The sequence below is a fragment of the Chrysemys picta genome, chromosome 16 (genome assembly GCF_011386835.1).
Source record: "Chrysemys picta bellii isolate R12L10 chromosome 16, ASM1138683v2, whole genome shotgun sequence".
NCBI classification, from domain to species: Eukaryota; Metazoa; Chordata; order Testudines; family Emydidae; genus Chrysemys; species Chrysemys picta.
Window position 1 is genome coordinate 17,137,277 of NC_088806.1, and position 17,752 is coordinate 17,155,028.

The 17,752-nt window shown below is 46.7% G+C and overlaps 1 protein-coding gene across 4 annotated transcripts in view; it reads right to left on the reverse strand.

Moving 5' to 3' along the window:
• The window catches only part of KIRREL3 (kirre like nephrin family adhesion molecule 3), a 689,345-nt gene that overhangs the window by 71,270 nt on the left and 600,323 nt on the right, over positions 1–17,752 (reverse strand). For all 4 annotated transcript variants that reach the window (XM_065570446.1, XM_065570445.1, XM_005294677.5 and 1 more), the window contains 3 exons: positions 17,352–17,500; positions 13,964–14,091; positions 1,997–2,123 (listed from right to left, as the gene is read on the reverse strand). In XM_065570446.1, the coding sequence (XP_065426518.1) occupies positions 1,997–2,123; positions 13,964–14,091; positions 17,352–17,500 (404 nt within the window). The remainder of the gene's footprint in view (positions 1–1,996; positions 2,124–13,963; positions 14,092–17,351; positions 17,501–17,752) is intronic.

The window sequence follows — 17,752 nt, forward strand, 5'->3', positions numbered from 1 at the left end:
CAGATATCCTGGTGATGGGGACCAGATAAGTAACGCAGATAGAAAGGAAAAAACCTCCCACAGCTAATAGATACATAAACCTCTTTTAGCTAAAAGTACATTTTGCAATTCGGAAGAGACTTTCACCCAAGGATCTCCACTTATTTTACAGAGGCTAAATTAATTCAATCTCACCCCATTATCATCATCAGTATTATTGACAATGGGATAGGTGCCTTTCACTCCCAGGCCACTGGCCAAAATCCATTCCTAGATGGTAGTGACAGAAAGCAGTTGCCATCTGATAGCAGTTTGGTGGCCTATGGGAAATGCATTTAAAGGATTCAGCCTAGAAGCTAGTGTCCACACTGTAAGAACCGTTGCTGGAAGGCTCAGAAAGGCCATTGAGTCTGAGTTCTTCCACGCCTCGAGTGAGGGCAGGTTGAGGTGCGTTGACAGTATAATGGGGTCGAGGGATGCCTGTGTTCCTTCGATTTGAAGGATAAATATAGACTGGGATTCTCAAAAAAACCTAAGAGGGTTAGATGCCCAAATACCATTTGATTTCAGGTCTCTGCGTCTCAAGTCAACACCTTTCACAAGCACTGAATTCTCAGGATAGCTGTTGCTGCATTTTGAAAGTTCACTGATTGGCTAAGCATCATTGGCTGATCCCGACTGCTCTGGGCTGGAAACAGAAACAGGTTTCTTGGGTGATATTCTCTACCCTCCTGCACAGGTTTGTGCCAGGAGCACTCCACAAACAACTAAATTAGCCGTTACCACTCTAGAAAGAGATCTTGGAGTTACCATGGATAGTTTTCTGAAAACTTCAGCTCAATGCGCAGCAGCGGTCAAAAAGGCTAGCAGCATGTTTAGGAACTATTACGAAAAGGAATAGGAAATAAGACAGAAAATATCATAATGCCACTATATAAATCCATGGTGCACCCACACCTTGAATACTGTGTCCAGTTCCAATCGCTCCATCTCAAAAAGGATAGAGTGGAACTGGAGAAAGTTCAGAGAAGGACAATAAAGCTGATGAAGAGTACAGAATGGCTTCCGCATGAAAATATTAGGGCAATTCAGCTTAGAAAAGAGACGATGAAGGGGAGATATGATAGAGGTCTGTAAAATCATGACTGGTGTGGAAACAGTGAATAGGGAAGTGTTATTTACCCTGTCCCACAAAACCAAAAGCAGGGGTCACATGATGAAATTAATAAGCAGCAGGCTTAATACAAACAAGAGGAAGCATTTTGTCACACAACACACAATTAACTGGTGGAACTCATTGCCATGGGATGTTGCGATGGCCAAAGTATAACTGGGTTCAAAAAAGAACTAGATAAGTTCACAGAGGATAGGCCCATCAATGGCTATTAGTGAAGATGGTCAGGGATACAACCCCATGCTTAGTTGATCCTAAATCTCTGAATGCCAGAAGCCAGGAGAGGAAGACAGGGGTGGATCACTCCAACTGGCCTGTTCTGTAAACTCCCCCTGAAGCTCTAGTACTGGCCACTGGTGGAGAAAGAATACTGGGCTAGATGGAGCATTGGTCTGACCCAGTATGGCCGTTTTTATGTGCTTAAACAGGCTGCATTTCCTTGGGTATCCCAAACTAGGTAGCATGAGGGGGTGAAGATTCACAGAAAAAAGCGAATCATATCGTTTCAATCGTCAGGAAAAATATAGTTTGACTTTGGGGCAAACTTCCAGCCTGGATGTTTATCTTACCTGCACTGGCTCAGGCCATCCCTAGATAAGAACTCAGCAGTGTTTCCACAATGCCATGAATCCATTTGTCCCTCTGAGGTACAACCAACACAGAGTCCATACGAAGTGGAGCAATTGCAAAATGTCTGGTTAGGAACCTTGCTGGTCTATCTCAGGGTGGCATCTGCCCTCAGAGTGAAACCTGCACACCATGAGCTAGTAATTTAACAGGGACAAAACAGTGAGGCGATCTCATCACTTTCCGACAGAATAATGATAAAGAGATGTCAGGTACCATTGACAGTCAGAGACACCTCCCGTTCGCCGGCGCCCACCCGCGGAACCACTGCTCGGCAGACGTATTTCCCCGCATCCTCCTGGCGGACACTTTTCAATGTTAATGTGTTCTCATTGCTCAGGACCTGAAAGAGAGGAAAGGCGTGTTTTAAAGAAGGGCAATGCAAATGGGTGGGAAATGGCTTTCCCATCTTACGTATATTTTTGAGAGTTCAAAATTTGTTCTTATCCCAAATCAGGACAAAAAATTGAAGTCTCAAAACTTATCGTGAACCAAAGAGCTGAATTTTTCTTCAGTTCAAGTCAATCAAAATGTTTTGTTTGGATAATTTCAAAATATTTTCTTTCGATGTACACCTTTCCCCCCCAACTTTTTTCAGTCTCATTAGCTTAAATTTGGAAATAAAACGTCATTTCCAGACTGGAAAACTAGACTTTTTTGTTTAGAAAATGTCAAAACATTTTTGACAATTTTGAAACTCTTTTTCCAAAAACGTTTTGTCAGGAGATTCGTTGAAATTGACCCTGTTTCACAAATAGTTTTGGTTTCAAAGTGCTGGCATTTTTCAATGAACAAATGTTTTATTGAAACATGTTGGATCAGCACTAATGCTAATATAGTGTAACTCTCTATCCCCCTTTAGTGACTGGACTATATACATATACAGACTCTGTTACTGCCTCCCAGCAAAGAGACTAGTCATTGGTTCATTCAAAGAATAGTTCTAAAAAGAAAGTTATTTTTTAAAAGTGTTCATGCCCAAAGATTTGGGTGCTGCAGAGCAATGATAACTAGAACTGGTTGCCAGAAAAAGAGAAAAATAACACAAGCATACACAATTTCTTAATGGTCTGGGAAATGTCTTCTCTCCCATTTTTCAAAATTTAAGTTTTTAAATTTCAAAATTCGAAACTTTCCATTAGATCTAAAGTTGGTGAAGACACGGGGGGAAATGTTTTGCACATATTTTGTTTAATCTGTTCCCCTTTTTATCCTAAAAGTTAATCATTCAAAATGGTCACTGTTTTGAAATCTGAAACATTTCCACTAATTTTAAGAATGACTAAATCTAAGAAAAATTGCCAAGATCTAATCACCCAATAATTAGTCTGAGAGTCAGAAAGTCTTTGCAATCCACCCACCCAACCACACTACATAACCCTACAAAACACAAATTGAGAAAGGAATCAGAGAGGTCTGCAATGTTGACTAGAAAGATGCCACATGTGAACTTTGGGGAGCATTAGAGCGGAGTGCATTCCTGAATAGCAGGCCCTGGGTTGTGAACAGCCAACCTCCCACCCCCTTGAAAGTAAAGTCAACCCTGTTGCCTTGAAGCAGTTGGCCTTACAGGTATTTTGCCACGATACTATTCAAAGCTTGATATAAATGTAACCCAGAATAACAGAGTGTGGCTCCTTGTCCCCCTCTAGTGGCTGGGCCATGGATAGCAGACCACTAGTCTTCTACTGTCTCTCAACTCATGCTTTTAGATCTTACACTTCTGTGTTCCATCCCACAAATGACCTGAGCATGGGTGTCATCACATAAGGATGACTTCGCTCGTCTAGCAGAGGCTTGATCATTCATTGCTATCCTAGTGTTTTGTCATTAGCAGTGGCTGACCAACAAGCACAGGTGACAGCTGGCAGGTATAGCCTCAGTGAGCTCCAACAAACCAAGGGCCATGCCATCTCACGGTAGGCTCACTGACTGCAATATAGTGCCAATGAGAGCCACCAGATATAATGGATGGCCTTAGCTGGAGAAGCCCTGTGTCAGAGGCATGCCAGCAGGAGGATTTCATGCTACCCATGTGTGCTTGGCCTGTGGCAAGGTATGTGTACAACGCATACAGCGCCACACCTCTGTGCCTGCCCAAACTCGGAGCTGGTAGGAACAGCAGGCATGAGCACAGTAGGTATTGGCTGTTCATAGAATCTGCACTCTTGGTACATGACTAGAAACATTTGCTGCTTGAGGTGGAAATGTTACTGCACGAACTGCACTCTTGGGAAGTGGAGGTCCCACATGCGGAGAGGGGTCTATTCCCCCGATGATGTGAGAGCAAACAAGTAGATGTAATTATGTTTTATATTCTCTGTACGATCTGTAACGCCTATTAGTGCTAATGCAAGTGAGGCCAGTGTGCTGAGGAAAGAGCAAACCCCAGCGTGCGTTGTGCATGCTTTGCTGGTCAAGCTAATGACCTTAGAACGTGCCCCTTTCTGTCACATCATAGGGGCACTTTAATACTCTGGAAGCTAAGCAGGAGGGAAATCAAATGAGTTCATTGATGCATTTGCCAAGATGCAGTCACAGAACTTTTCACTCAAGGATCCCAAAGCATCTTCCAAACACTGACTCAATCTGACGGCATGCTATGAGCGAGGGATTATTATCCCTATTTTGCAAATCGTGGAACTGGGACGCCGCGAGATAACAACATCAATGGCAGAGCTGGGAAAAGAAGCCAGGAGCCTTGATTCTCAGGCCCTGTTCTAACCACTAGCTTGCACTCTCTTCCTAACTAAACAGGGCCACGCTCTCAGATCTCGGGGGAAGAGTGGGGCTGCCAATAAGCCACCTATTCCAAACCTCAGGGTCAGAGGAAGAGCAGAATCACGTGCTATCAGTTAGGTGCAAGCTGTTGTTTTGAGATCCTCTTTCCTGGCAACTTGGGGTTTGCATCAGCCTGCTGTCTTTGACCCTTCCCCAGAAACATGCCGAAAGCTGGAACGTTCGACGCACTGCCCTACTGCCCATTGCTGCAATTAGCAGATTTATTAAAACTTGAAAAGTGCTGAAGCAAAGCGGGCTGATGCAGGCCGTCAGCAAAATCCCAGGACGTGCAGTATTTAGAAATGTGATGAGTCTAAACCAAATAGTGGCTTTTGGAGTCAAGTATTTCTAATTACCTGTGGAGGCAGCTCATGCCAATGGCTAATTTCCCACCTCTACAACCGAATCTGTCAGGGTGGGCAGGTTGCCAAAGGGGACTGGCGACAATTTTCCTCGGTCACGGGGCGGGACCTCCGCACACAGGCCGGAGAGATGCGGTGCCTGTTCTGCTCTCCTTGCCGACATTCAGCTCTTTGTTTGTTTCTTTTTGCTGTTTTGGTGCGTATGCTTTGAGGGCACATCCAGCACATCAGTTATTGCCACTGCTGCGGGTCTGATCTTACAGCCAGTTCCTCCAGTCGTTCTGGGAATTTACGCGGATGCTTAGCAAAACACTTAATGCCCCTAGCAGCAGTTATACATACAACGAAGGCATGTCATTTCAGACCTCCGTGTTTCAGGGAACTGCCCAGATCAGACTAGTCCTCTTTAAAATCCCGGTCTGGGTGTGAGGTTTCTAGGAGATTCAGCAGCATGTCTGAAAGCTGTGCAAGGTCTCTATCCCTGAGCAGTGTGTCCATTGGTTGTGAACCCCCAGATCTCTCTTGCTGCTTGGGTAGGGCAGGAGTTGACTACTTCACACCTGATTCTGAAAGTCTTACTGAGGTTGAGGGTACTCACTATGACCTCAATGAGCAGTGGGGAAATTCTGGTTCCAAAGTCTGGGTGGGACAAGAACATAGGAATACAGAAATCGCTGGGCTGCATCAGACCAAAGGTTCACCAAGTCCTGTGTCCTGTCTCTGACAGTGACCAGACCCAGATGTTTGAAAGGAAAGAGTAAAAGCCTTGCAGTAGATGTTGGACAACCTGCCCTCTGTAAATGTCACATCCTGACCCCTAGTAGTTAGAGACCTGAAGGATGAGATTTAATCTCTCTTCCCAAACTCATTATTTTCGCTTTAATTACTCTAAAGTGGATAGTCCTGCTTGAATGTGTATGTCCAAATCTTTGAACCTTGCTGAATTCTTGGCCTCAGTGACAATAACTGATTTCTCAGTTTGGGGGTGGAACTGAAAAGTTTAAAAAAAAATCAGTTTGGTTTGAACTGAAACTGATTTTTTTTGTCCGACTTTAAATTTTGTTGTTGTTGGCTTTTCATTGAAAAACATCAGAAAATAACCCGAAACTCAACCTCCCCCGTTTTATTAAATAAAGCTCAATTTTGAAACGAAATTTTGAAATGGCTGAATTAAATCGTTTCAACTTTTTCCAGTCTTATTTTTTGATTTGCCAGTTTCGACCCACATTCACTAACCATTTTGGTGACACAAAAATGCCTTTTCCAGCCAATTTACTGTTCACTGAAAAAAAATTGCTCAGCTCTAACCCTGTGGCAGAGAGTTCCACAGTCCAATCACACATTGTGTGAAAAAGTGTTTCCTTTTATCAGCTGGCTGGCTCCGCATGAGGGCCCTGTCAACACTTCAAATTCCTTCAAATGCAGCTCCGCACACCAGCCAACAATCCCCTGTCAAATCCATCAATTCTCCACTCCTCCATCCCCTCCAAATTCCATCAGTTCCTCCACATCAAATCTCGCAGCTCACCCTGCTCTCCGTCCCACAAATCCATCAACCCCCACTGCTCCCTTGCAAATCCCTTAGCTCCCCCGTGAGCTCGCCCTGTACTTCCCTCTTTCTGGTTTCCCGTTTTCCCTTCCCCTCTCCATCTGGCTCCAATCTCCTCTCCTGGATTTCCTGCCCCCTTTCTCCAGTATCTCTCCCCCTAAGCTTTGGGAGAGATTGTGGGTCTCCTTCCTTCTGCTCCCAAGGTATCGCAAGCCAAGGGGAAGATTCCCTCCAAAGCTCAGCCTTGCTGGAGGGAAGCAGCCATTTCCCTGCTGTGTCTGTTGCTGGCTTGGTGGCTGTACTGGTGGTGGGGTGGGGTGGGGGGAGATGGCACTGGGAACTGCTGCTCTCCTCTCCCGCCCCATACAGGGCTGAGAGTTTGTGTGTGTGTGTGGGGGGAGAGACACTGTTTTCCCCCTGTCTGCAGGCTAGGGGGGAAATGCTCCCCCTCCCAGCTCTCCCATAGTCACCCCCCTGCTCATGAGTCAGGATTGCAGGAAAAGGTGCTTGTCTGGCAGCCCCGGAGTCTGGAGTCCTCCATGCACACAAGAGATAGAGCACGGGCAGCAGCAGTGAAAGCTTCCATGCCCCACGGGTGTGCCGGACCTCCCAGCTCCTGATCTCGCTGTTGTTCACCACGCCCCAGCCCGCCAGGTCCCTGCTAAGACCTACCAGAGGCTTCCTAAACTTCACTGGAGTGGAGCCCCAGTTTGATGGTCCATTGGACTCACTCTGTTGAACCTTAAGGTCCTGGGGAAGATGGTATCGACGCAGATTTTGTATGTGGACGTGAGGGTCTGGCTTGTGGTCGTAGCCAAGGAAGCAGGTGGGTCAGTGTGGCAGGGGATCCAGGGGTGTGGGGAACTGGGCCAACCAGGCACCGGAGGGGCTCGATACAGAGCAAGCCGTGAGGCTCTGGTTCCATATTTCACTGCAGGTGTCGGGAGCCGGCTGCTCGTCCGAAGAAGCATCACCTGTCAGCTCCCCTTGGAGTAAATGGAAGCAGTTCTGACAAATAACGCTAATGTCTGTATTAGTTTAAACCAGCCTGAGATGATGTCTAGAGCTGTGTGGGCCTTGGAATGTTCCACATCTGCCATTCGTTATCAAGGGGGAGCCAAAGGAAAGGGGAGACTGCACGTATGAACTCCCGGACCAAGCCGTTTTTAACTCCTCCTGACTCCTAATGCGCGGAACAGATTTACTGCTGTCTTCCTCAGCCTGGCAGCTAAGGGTTGCAAATTGATAGCAAAAGGATTTAAACCCCACTATGACTGCAAATCTCAGTGCAACCTCAGCTACGGAGTTCCTACCTGCGCCTCCACAATATTTATTAATATTGGGCATTGAAAATGGGCTAGGTGCTGTGTAATCCAGAATAGAAAGAACCCCCCTGCCCCAAACAGGATCAGATAGATCTGTATATATCTAGGTCAGAATTACATGCTGATGCATGTTGGGTACTAAGCGGGTTTTGAAAATCTGCCCATTATGTAGGTGCCTAGATGGGAGCTGAGATCTTTTGAAAATCTGGCCTTTTGTTTATAGCAGGAGTGGCAGTGCTTGCTCTAATTAAGGCCATATAATGGTTTTAGTTCTAACCACTTTTCCATTGCGTATAACTTCCCGAAACTATTACTTTACAGGCTTATATTCGCCATGCATGGTCATGCATAGATACATAGATGCTTCCATGTAGCTTGTTCTCTAAATGACCTGTATACCCCCCATGGAAAACTACATTACCCATTTAGAAGATAAAGAAAAAAAATCAAGACCCTTACGGTTTTTTCCCTATGTTCTAATAATGATAAATAATAATAATATCAGCGTCAGATAAGAACACTGCCTAGTGATTATTGACTGACTGGGGTTTTTCAGCTGTGGCTTAGGCCATCAAGTCTTCCAAGCCTGTCATGGCTTTCTAGAAAATGGCTTTCGTTGTGGTCCTTATTGGCTGAATAAACACCCCAACGTATGCTGAGTGCGGACGTCCACCTGGTGACGAATGCACTGCAGATAAACATGCCATTCTCCCTCTGGTGCACTGGTAGCTTGCTGGCAATGGAGTGGCAGAGAAGTGTCCCGTGATGGGTCTTTAATTGCCCAGGACTGCTGACCTCGCAGTCTTTATGGGCTGGGCTGGTAAATCAGTGTTACTCCATTGACATCAATGAAGCTGGTTGACACCCGCTCTGTAACTGGCCCATGGCTTTTTTGTGTGCTCTCAGGACTGTTTTACTAGCAAACGCAGCGTTCCATCTGCAGCAGTAAGGGGTCATAGGGACACAGGCATTGCCAGCATGGATCAGACCCAAAGCCCATCTAGTCAAGCGTCCTGTCTCTGACAGTGGCCCACAGAAGAAGCTTCAGAGGAAGGCGTAAGAACCCCACAGTAGCAGATGTGGGATAATCTCCCCCTGCCCATAGTCCCCATCCTGGTCTCTATTAGTCAGAAATCTGCTGAAGCCCAGAAGGATGAGGTTTAATATCCCTCCCTGAATTTGCTGTCATCAATTGCTCTGGATATTCTTGACAGCCGTACCAGAGAATGGGACTCAGCACTCTTGTTTCTATCCCCACCTGCGCTGCTGGCTCTGTTTGACCTGAGCCAAATTGCATGCAGCCACATTTCCGGAAGAGGCCCTTCTGCTTTTGGGAGTCTCACTTTCCAGGTGCCCAGATCGAGCCTCTCTGGGACTAATTTTCAGAGACATGAGCACAAACCCACAAAGCCAGCTGAAATCAACAGAAGATGCAAGCGCTCAGCACCTTGGGGGGAAAAATGGTGGCACGAGCATGCAGTTTGCTGCCATCTCATTGCTCACTCTGCAGCTGTGTGCTACCCCTTCCCCCACCGTCTTGTCTATTTAGATTGTAAGCTCTGTGGGGGCGAGGGCCATCTACTGCTCTGCGTGTGTGCAGCACCTAACCCAATGGGCCCTCGGTTGGCCCTGAGGCACGACTCTAATAAACATGATTAACAACAATAATGATTTGAGCTGGGCCAGTGATCACCTTTGAAAAAGTGGCTTTAATTTCTTTCTGCTTCTTCTTTAGCTTCACTGCATCAGCCTTCCCAGCTGCGAAGCAGGGATAACAATCCCTACAACTTCCTCAGTCTGGATCAGCCGTGATTAGTGTTCATGCAGCACGTTAAACTTTTTACACTGGGACAGAGCCTGACTTTCAGATCTCCAGCTGACAAAGCAAGATGTTGGCTGGAGTCAGGACTTCAGTGATGATCCTTAATCTTAAAGCTTCCTATCCCTGACTATGAGAAATTCAGAGATCCCAAGGTCAGAAGGGACCATTGTGATCATCTAGTCTGACCTCCTGCACAACACAGGCCACAGAACGGCATCAGAATATTTCCTGTTTGAACAAGAGCAGATCTTTTAGAAAAAAAACATCCAATCCTAATGTAAAAATTGCTAGTGATGGTGAATCCACTATAGCCCTTGGTGAGTTGTTCCCAAGATACAAAGGGGTGAATGAATTCAACTCAAGATGCCCTTGTATGTCTGGTAATTATCTAGGAATCCTCAAACAAGCAGTTTTAAATAACACTGAAGCAGCTGAACATCTTTTCTCCCTTAAATACTAGGGGTGAAAATCCTGCAGTCAACGCAATCAATGGCCAATCCTCCATTGACTTCAATTGGGCCTGGATTTCACTGCAGAAAGGGGGGGTGTCTCTGAGTTGGTGGGTCTGGGGAGTGTGTAGCATGATTAGCAGTGGGAGAACCCAGCACTCCTTTGAGGACTTGTCCTCCCAGAGGAGAAGCTATCCTTGCTGGCTTGCTGACCACGCAGCTCTTCAGTTATCCCCGGAGTAGAGCGCTGGGCAGTGCTAGGCAAACAATGGGCGCTCAGGTTTTACTGGCATGCCCGCAGAGCAAGAGGAAGCACAGAGCTCCGACGACGTTGGGAATGTGAATGGTTCCTCTGGAAGCCGAAATGTGGGACAGCCTGTCTGGAACATAGTTAACTTGCAGGCTGAGCTGCCAATGGAGGTTGGCAGATTCCCAGGCTGCTCCCAGGTCTTTTCTGTGTGGAGGTTCCCAGCATTTCTCCAACCAGGTTGGCAGGGCCCTGCTTCCTGATTGGTGTGTGTGAGGGTGACTGCAGCAACTCGGTTAACGTCTCGGAAAATGGAATAGGCAAAGCTGGGCTGTGCAGAGCTGGCCAGGCCTGGGAGCACCTCGTAGCAGGTGTTCAGATAAGTGCTGCGAGGTGAATGAGGTTCACAGGGTTTGAGGCCAGATGGGGCCATTCTGATCATCCAGCCTGATCACCACTGAATTTCACTCAGCTGCTCCTGCCTGCAGTCCATAGGCCTGGCTGACCTAGAGCATCCCATCGAAAGAGCTGTTCCTCAAATGCCACCACGCCAGCTTGTGAAATCTCCTACTGCCCTCAGGGGTCTGTTACCCAGGAACAGGCAGAGGGATTTTCTTTGTTCATGTGGTTCACTCCACTTCTCTGTGTCCCTGGCTGGAAGATGCCCCCTGTATGGAGCCACACAGCAGGAAGGTGATGGCTACTGCCCATTGACACACTGCACGAGGTTTCAGGGTTTGAAAGCCAGACTCGGCAGGGGAGTAATAGAATCATAGGACCGGAAGGGACCTCGAGAGGTTATCTGGCCCAGTCCCCTGCACTCATGGCAGAACTAAGTATTATAGTCAGCAATCCCCAGACAAGAGGTGGAGGAGGGAGAAAGGTATTTCTTAGTCTTAAATTACATCTGCTCTGAGGCTGAGAGAGAGAGAAAGAGACAGCCACTGTGCTAGCTACCTGAGTGCAGAGGTGACTCCCCACTGTTAAGAGCCTAGAGATTTCACGCTCGCCTAGGACAGCACAACCAAGAGAAACAGCCAGTGCTTCAATCCCCAACTTTGGGGAACTAAATCACATGACGATGGGCCCCATCATTGCCCCCATCATCTGGTCTGGATTTATTGCACTGTCCAGAGTCCAGGGTTAAGGCATCAGTTTGTAGCTTTGAAGCATCAGCCCCCTAGAGGCTTAGCCATGGCTTTCCAGGCGTTGGAAGGAGTGATCGCAATGTTAAACACGTAGATGATTTATAAAGTGCTACCTGCCAGCGAGAGGTTAACTGCAGTTTTGGCCTCTGCTTAACCCAGATGGCGTTCATAATGTGACTCAATTCTGCTTCTATTAGGGCTACTTTATGAAGATCTTCTGTGGGCAAGAGAACATGCAAGTGCTGAGTGCACCATGGAAACCAGCGCTTGCAGCTTCTTGCCCTGGTCACTCAAACTTGATTGGGCCAGTTATATAAACCAACCACCTTGTCTTCTGCTAAAGCTGTGGGGTTCTCCCCGTCTTTTCTTTAAAGTGGATTGATTTTCCTGGAGCCTGGTTGCTATGGGATGGGCACATAAATCAATGGAGCTATGAGGTCTGGATGCTGGAGTGGTGTGGACTCTCTAGTATGGCTTCATAGGCCTACGCTCACAGCTGATTCTTGTAATCTAGTGACTCTAGTCTGGGACCCATATAATCCCCCCCCACCCAGTTACGGGAGCGCAGAATGCACTGTGTGGACTCTGTACCTGGGAAAGGTGTCATGGTCCAAAAGTGACCCGAGTTACTGCAAAGGAACATCCCAATCCATCTACCCTGGGAAAGGTGTCATGGTCCAAAAGTGACCCGAGTTACTGCAAAAGGACATCCCAATCCATCTACTAGCTACTCCCCCGCAAGATGGAGGATTTATAGGCTGGAGACAGGAGAATGGAGGGCAGAGGGGAAATGGGGATTTCCCTGGAGGGCCTGATCAGAGGAATCCTCAGGACCACTTGGAGGATGGTGAGAGAGAACCTGTGCTTCAAAGGTTGCACCATGCTTTGCTGATATTTTGCAGTGCATGCATCCCACTCTTCACACTGCTCCAGAAGAACTCGTGGGAAAGCAGCCAGAGGTGACTGAGCATGGTGAGATGTCAGTGGCCAAGGGAGCATTGAAGCGGGACCAGGAGGAGCAGAAGAGCATTGGAGATACCTGGGAATTTAGCCAGGTGGGCTAGAGGAATGCATATGTACCTCACATACACACTAGCAGAAGGAAAGGGCTAGGAGAGCAGCCAGAAGGATTGGTGAAGCACAAGAGCAGGATCAGGAGGTCCAATATCGAGTCAAGTTCAGGGTCTTGGTCCTTATCTTCAAGGTGCTCAATGGCCTGGATCCAGTGTATATTTAAGATTGTCTGAAGTCTGTAGTCAACAATTCTAATCCCATGTCACAGTGGAACTTTCTACAATAAAGGTAAAACTCGTCTGTGCAGAAGACAGAGCTTTTTGCGGGGTGGTCTGATACTGGCATGATCTCCCATAGGAACGAAGGACTACCACACACCTCAACACCCTTCATTGCAAGGGCAAGGTGTACTTCTCTGTCCTACCTTTTCTCACAGGTCCAGAGAGCAGCATGGACATTTATTCAAACAAATACGTAAATAACCCCCTACCAAAATAACAAACTCCATGGCACACACAGTCCTCCCCCGGGAAGGCGATGAGAGAAAGAATGAACCGTATGTGACAGATGTTAATGCACAGCTGGAGCTCAGATACTCCGGTGATGAGGGCAGTATAAGAACCCATATAGAATAGAATAGCCCCCAATTCACCACCACTGTCCACACCCACCCCTTTTATTATTGTATTATTCAACTAAAGCAGTCACTGCTGTAGGGACAGTTGCATCGTGGGCATGGTGCTAGAGGACTGCTTATATATCAGTACAGATACTACTGCATCTACACAGGCGTTGTGTTGGTAAAACTACACCGGCAGAGGGCTTGTGCCACTTGGGGAACTGGTTGAACTTCACTGGCAAAAGTTGAGGCTTTTGTTGGATGGACTCAAAATTGAGTATGGATGGCACTAGTATCTATTTCAGATGTCCTATGTCTGTGGATCTCTGTTCCACAGCTGAGATGGATGTTTGCCTACGACACCTGTTTCACGAAGGGATAATTTCTTACATAGCCAGACAGCAGGGTCTCCTGGACTCTTCAGGGGATCAGGGCAGTTATACAGGAGCCAGAGGACAGTTTAACCCTGTGAACTCTGCATTCTCATTGAGGTCAATAGGAACAACTTGCAGGACTGGGCCATAACTAAGCTAATCTAGGTGCTGAGTTCCCATAACTCTCCCTGATTTTGGTGCTCCTCCCCATGGAATTGTGGTTTGTTTTACAGTAAGCACCAATCTCCATTGGAGCTCCTGCACTTGGTAAGAGACAGCCCACCCCCCCAAAGAGGTTATGATGGAAACAGACTCCCAGAAGGGATGTGATTTGCCCAAGGTCACGCATTAGGTCAGTGGCAGAGACTGGCACAGAACCCAGCTCTCCCGAATCCCAGTCCAACGACATGTCCATTTGCCTAGCATGGACCTCCAGGGCTCACCCCTGATTCAGAACGTAGTGCAGCATGTCCCGGGTGACTGAGATTCTTACCACGCCCGAGCCCCGCTTCATCCAGACGATGGTCAGTGATGGGTTCCCAGTCCAAGCGCAGCTGAACACTGCATCTGACCCCAGGTCGACAAGGAGGGACTGCGGTTCTGTTGCCATCCTGGGACCAACTGTGCATAGGAGACAAGTAGAGAAGGTGACTGTGTGGAGAAATAGAAACAGATCCACCAGCCAGCACTATCCCCAGCCTGATCAGTGACGGGCTAAAGGTTCAACCAATCAGAAGCTCCTGGGCCAAGAGGGCTCTCAGGATGATGCAGGCCCCTGAGCTTCCATCATCTCCCCGCGCCTTGAAGCATGCTCTGTTTTCACAGACTCATGGAAATGTAGGGCTGTAAAGAATCTCAAGAGGTCTCCAGGTCCAGCCCCATGTGCAGAAGCAGGACCAAGTAAACCTAGACTGGCATGTGCAACCTGTTCTTAAACACCTCCAATGATGAGGATTCCACAACCTCCCTTGGAAGCCTGTCCCAGAGCTTAACTATAGTTATAATTATGAAGTTTTCCCTCGTTTCTAACCTAGATCTCCCTTGCTGCCCCTTACTTCTTTTCCTACCTTCAGCAGACCTGAAGAACTACTGATCACTGTCCTCTTTATAACAGCCCTTCGCATAGCTGAAGACTGTTATCAAGTCCCACCTCAATCATGTTTTCTTCTGACTAAACATGCCCAGATTTCTTAACCTTTCCTCCTAGGTCAAAATCTTTGATAATTTTTCTTGCTCTCCTCTGGACTCTCTCCAATTTATCAATGTCTTACTTAAAGTGTGGCTCCCAGAACTGGACCCAGTATTCCAGCTGAGGCCTCACCAGTGCTGAGCAGAGGATGACAATTACCTCCTGTGTCTTACATACGACACTCCTGCTAATACACCCCAGAATGATATTAGCCTTTTTTGCAACTGTACCACATTGCTGACCGATATTCAATTTATGATCCACTGTAACCCCCGGATCCTTTCCAGCAGTACGACCACCTAGCTAGTTATTCCTCATTTTGTAGCTGTGCATTTGATTTTTCCTTCCTAAGTGAAGCACTTTGGGGTTGGGGTTGCCTGTCTTTACTGAATTTCACCTTGTTGATTTCAGACCAATTCTCCAATTTGTCAGGGTCGTTTTGAATTCTGATCCTGTTCTCCAAAGTGCTTGCACCTTCTCCCAGCTTGGCGTCATCTGCAAATTTTATAAACATACTCTCCACTCCATTAGCCAAGTCATTTATGAAAATATTGAATAGCACCGGACCCAAGACTGATCCCGGTGGGACCTCACTAGATTCATACTGCCAGTTTGACAGCATAACTATTCTTTGAGTACAATCTTTCAACCAGTTTTGTATCCACATTATTGTAATTTCATCTAGACCACATTTCCCTAGTTTGCTTATGAGAATACCATGTGGTACTGTATCAGAAGCTTTACTAAAATGAAGATATATCATGTCTACAGCTTCCCTGCTATTCACTAGGCCAATAACCCTGTCAAAGAATGAAGTTAGGTTAGTTTGGCATGATTTGATCTTGACAAATCCATGCTGGCTATTCCTTATAAACCCCTCAAGGTGATTACAAACTCATCGTTAGTAGTTTTTCTTAGGCTATGTCTACACTAGAGACCTTATCGATGCAGCTGCGCCGTTGCCAGATCTCTCGTGTAGCCGCTCTGTGCCGACGGGAGAGAGCTCTTCCGTCAACACGATTAAACCATCCCCAAAGAGAAGCATTCCCACTGACATAGCACTGTGCACACTACTATGTATGCCAGCGAAACCTGTGTTGCTCCGGGGTGTGTTTTTTCACACCCCTGAGTGATGTAGGTTTTATCAATATGAGTGGTAGTGCAGACATGGGCTAAGTAGCTTTCCAGGTATCAAAGTTAAGCTGATTGGGCTCTAATTCTCTGAGTCCGATTTGTTCCCCTTCTGAAAGACAGGTACTACTTCGGCTCTTCTTCAGTCTCCTGGGACATCATACATCCTCCATGAGTTCTCAAAGATAATTGCTAATGGTTCCAAGATTGCTTCAACTAATTCCTTCGGTACCCTAGGATGAATTTCGCCAGGCCCTGTTGACTTGGATACATCTAACTTGTCTAAATATTCTTTAACCTGTTCCTTCCCTATTTTGGCTTGCGTTCCTTCCCCCCTTATTAACATTAATTGTGTTGAATATCTCGTCACCATTAACCCTTAGAGTGAAGACTCAAACAAAACAAGCATTAAACACCTCAGCCTTTTTCATGTCATCAGTTATTAGCTAAGTAATTAGCTTCCCTGCTAAGTAGTCGTTATCTTTCATTTGCTCCCATTATATTTAAAGAACCTCTTCTTATTGCCTTTCATGTCCCTTGCTAGGTGTAACTCATTTTGTGCCTTAGCTTTTCTGATTTTGTCCCCACGTGCTCGTGCTATTCTTTTGTATTCTGCATTAGCAAATTTGTCCATGTTTCCACTTTTTGTGCGATTCCTTTTTGATTGTCAGGCCACTAAAGAGTTCCTGATGCAGCCATATTGGCCCCTTCCTAGTCTTTCTAGTGTTCTTTTGCACTGGCATAGTTTTCCGCTGTGTCTTTAACACTGTCACCTCGAGGAACTCTCCTGAATTTCTTTTTCCCTTGGGTTTTCTTCCCATGATTTGCTCAAGTTCACAAGGAGCTTTAATCCATCTCTGAATTGTACAGGTTAGCTGCTCAGCTGTGCCTGAACTCTGCTCAGTGCATCTTTAGAGGAGGATGGGTATAGGTGGATTTCTACCACCTTCCCACCCCCGATCTTGGGAGCGACCAGCAGCTGCTGTAACTTGCTGCAAGAACAGTCCCTAGAGGCTGTTCAACTGGTCCAGGATTGCAGGAACACATCCCCCCGACCCTCCAGTACGCTCCAAGAGGGGCATCAGCAGATCGTGCAAAGTTGGCTGTGCTACCCGGTGTCGTACTGTGTTGCCTACATGGGCAGCAGCCAACCAGCATGATTAATAAATACATCTCTCTGACAAGCCAGGAGAGTCAGGACTAGAAACCTGGTTCTACAGCCCCAGAAAAAGAGACCTCTGCCTGTACCCCATGTAACAGTAGCCACTGGGTCCATTCAATTAGAGGTAAGAAAATAATCTGCACAGTCAACAATTCAGCACAGTCTTAACAAAACCCTTAATAGCTAAATCACGAAGGAAGCCCCGTTTTCTCTGACTCCAGGCTGCGATTACCAAGGCCATCTAGCAGATTGGGATTTCCAATTCACATTATTTTTAGGCAACTCCCAAAACTGGTTGCAAAATTAACCAATGTGGGGGTGCGCTTTGGAGCGGATTTTAAGCTGTTCCTTTGGGGCTAGTCTATGTTCCTGAGGATGCAGAAGCAGAGAAGAACTTACAGTAGACATCCACCGTCCTGCTGATGTTGGTACTGCCCAAAGCATTGGTCACCTCACAGGATACTGGCTCAAAGAAGAAGGTGTGGTCCACAATGGTCTCATAGGAGTCACCCGATGCTTCCTTTATAACTTGACCTTTTTTCGCCCATCTGTAGAATAAAAAAATAGCAGGGCTGTCTTATTCTGGCAGATCTCATAGAGACACAAGGTGGGTGAGGTCAGCGATCTTTTATTGGACCAACTTCTGTTGGGGAGAGAGACAAGCTTTGGAGCTGCACAGAGCTCTTCTTCAGGTCTCCTGAGTTCTGTGTAGCTCATAAGCTTGTCTCTTGCACCAACAGAAGCTGGTCCAATAAAAGACCTTACCTCACTCACCTTGTCTCTCATATTAGAGACCAACA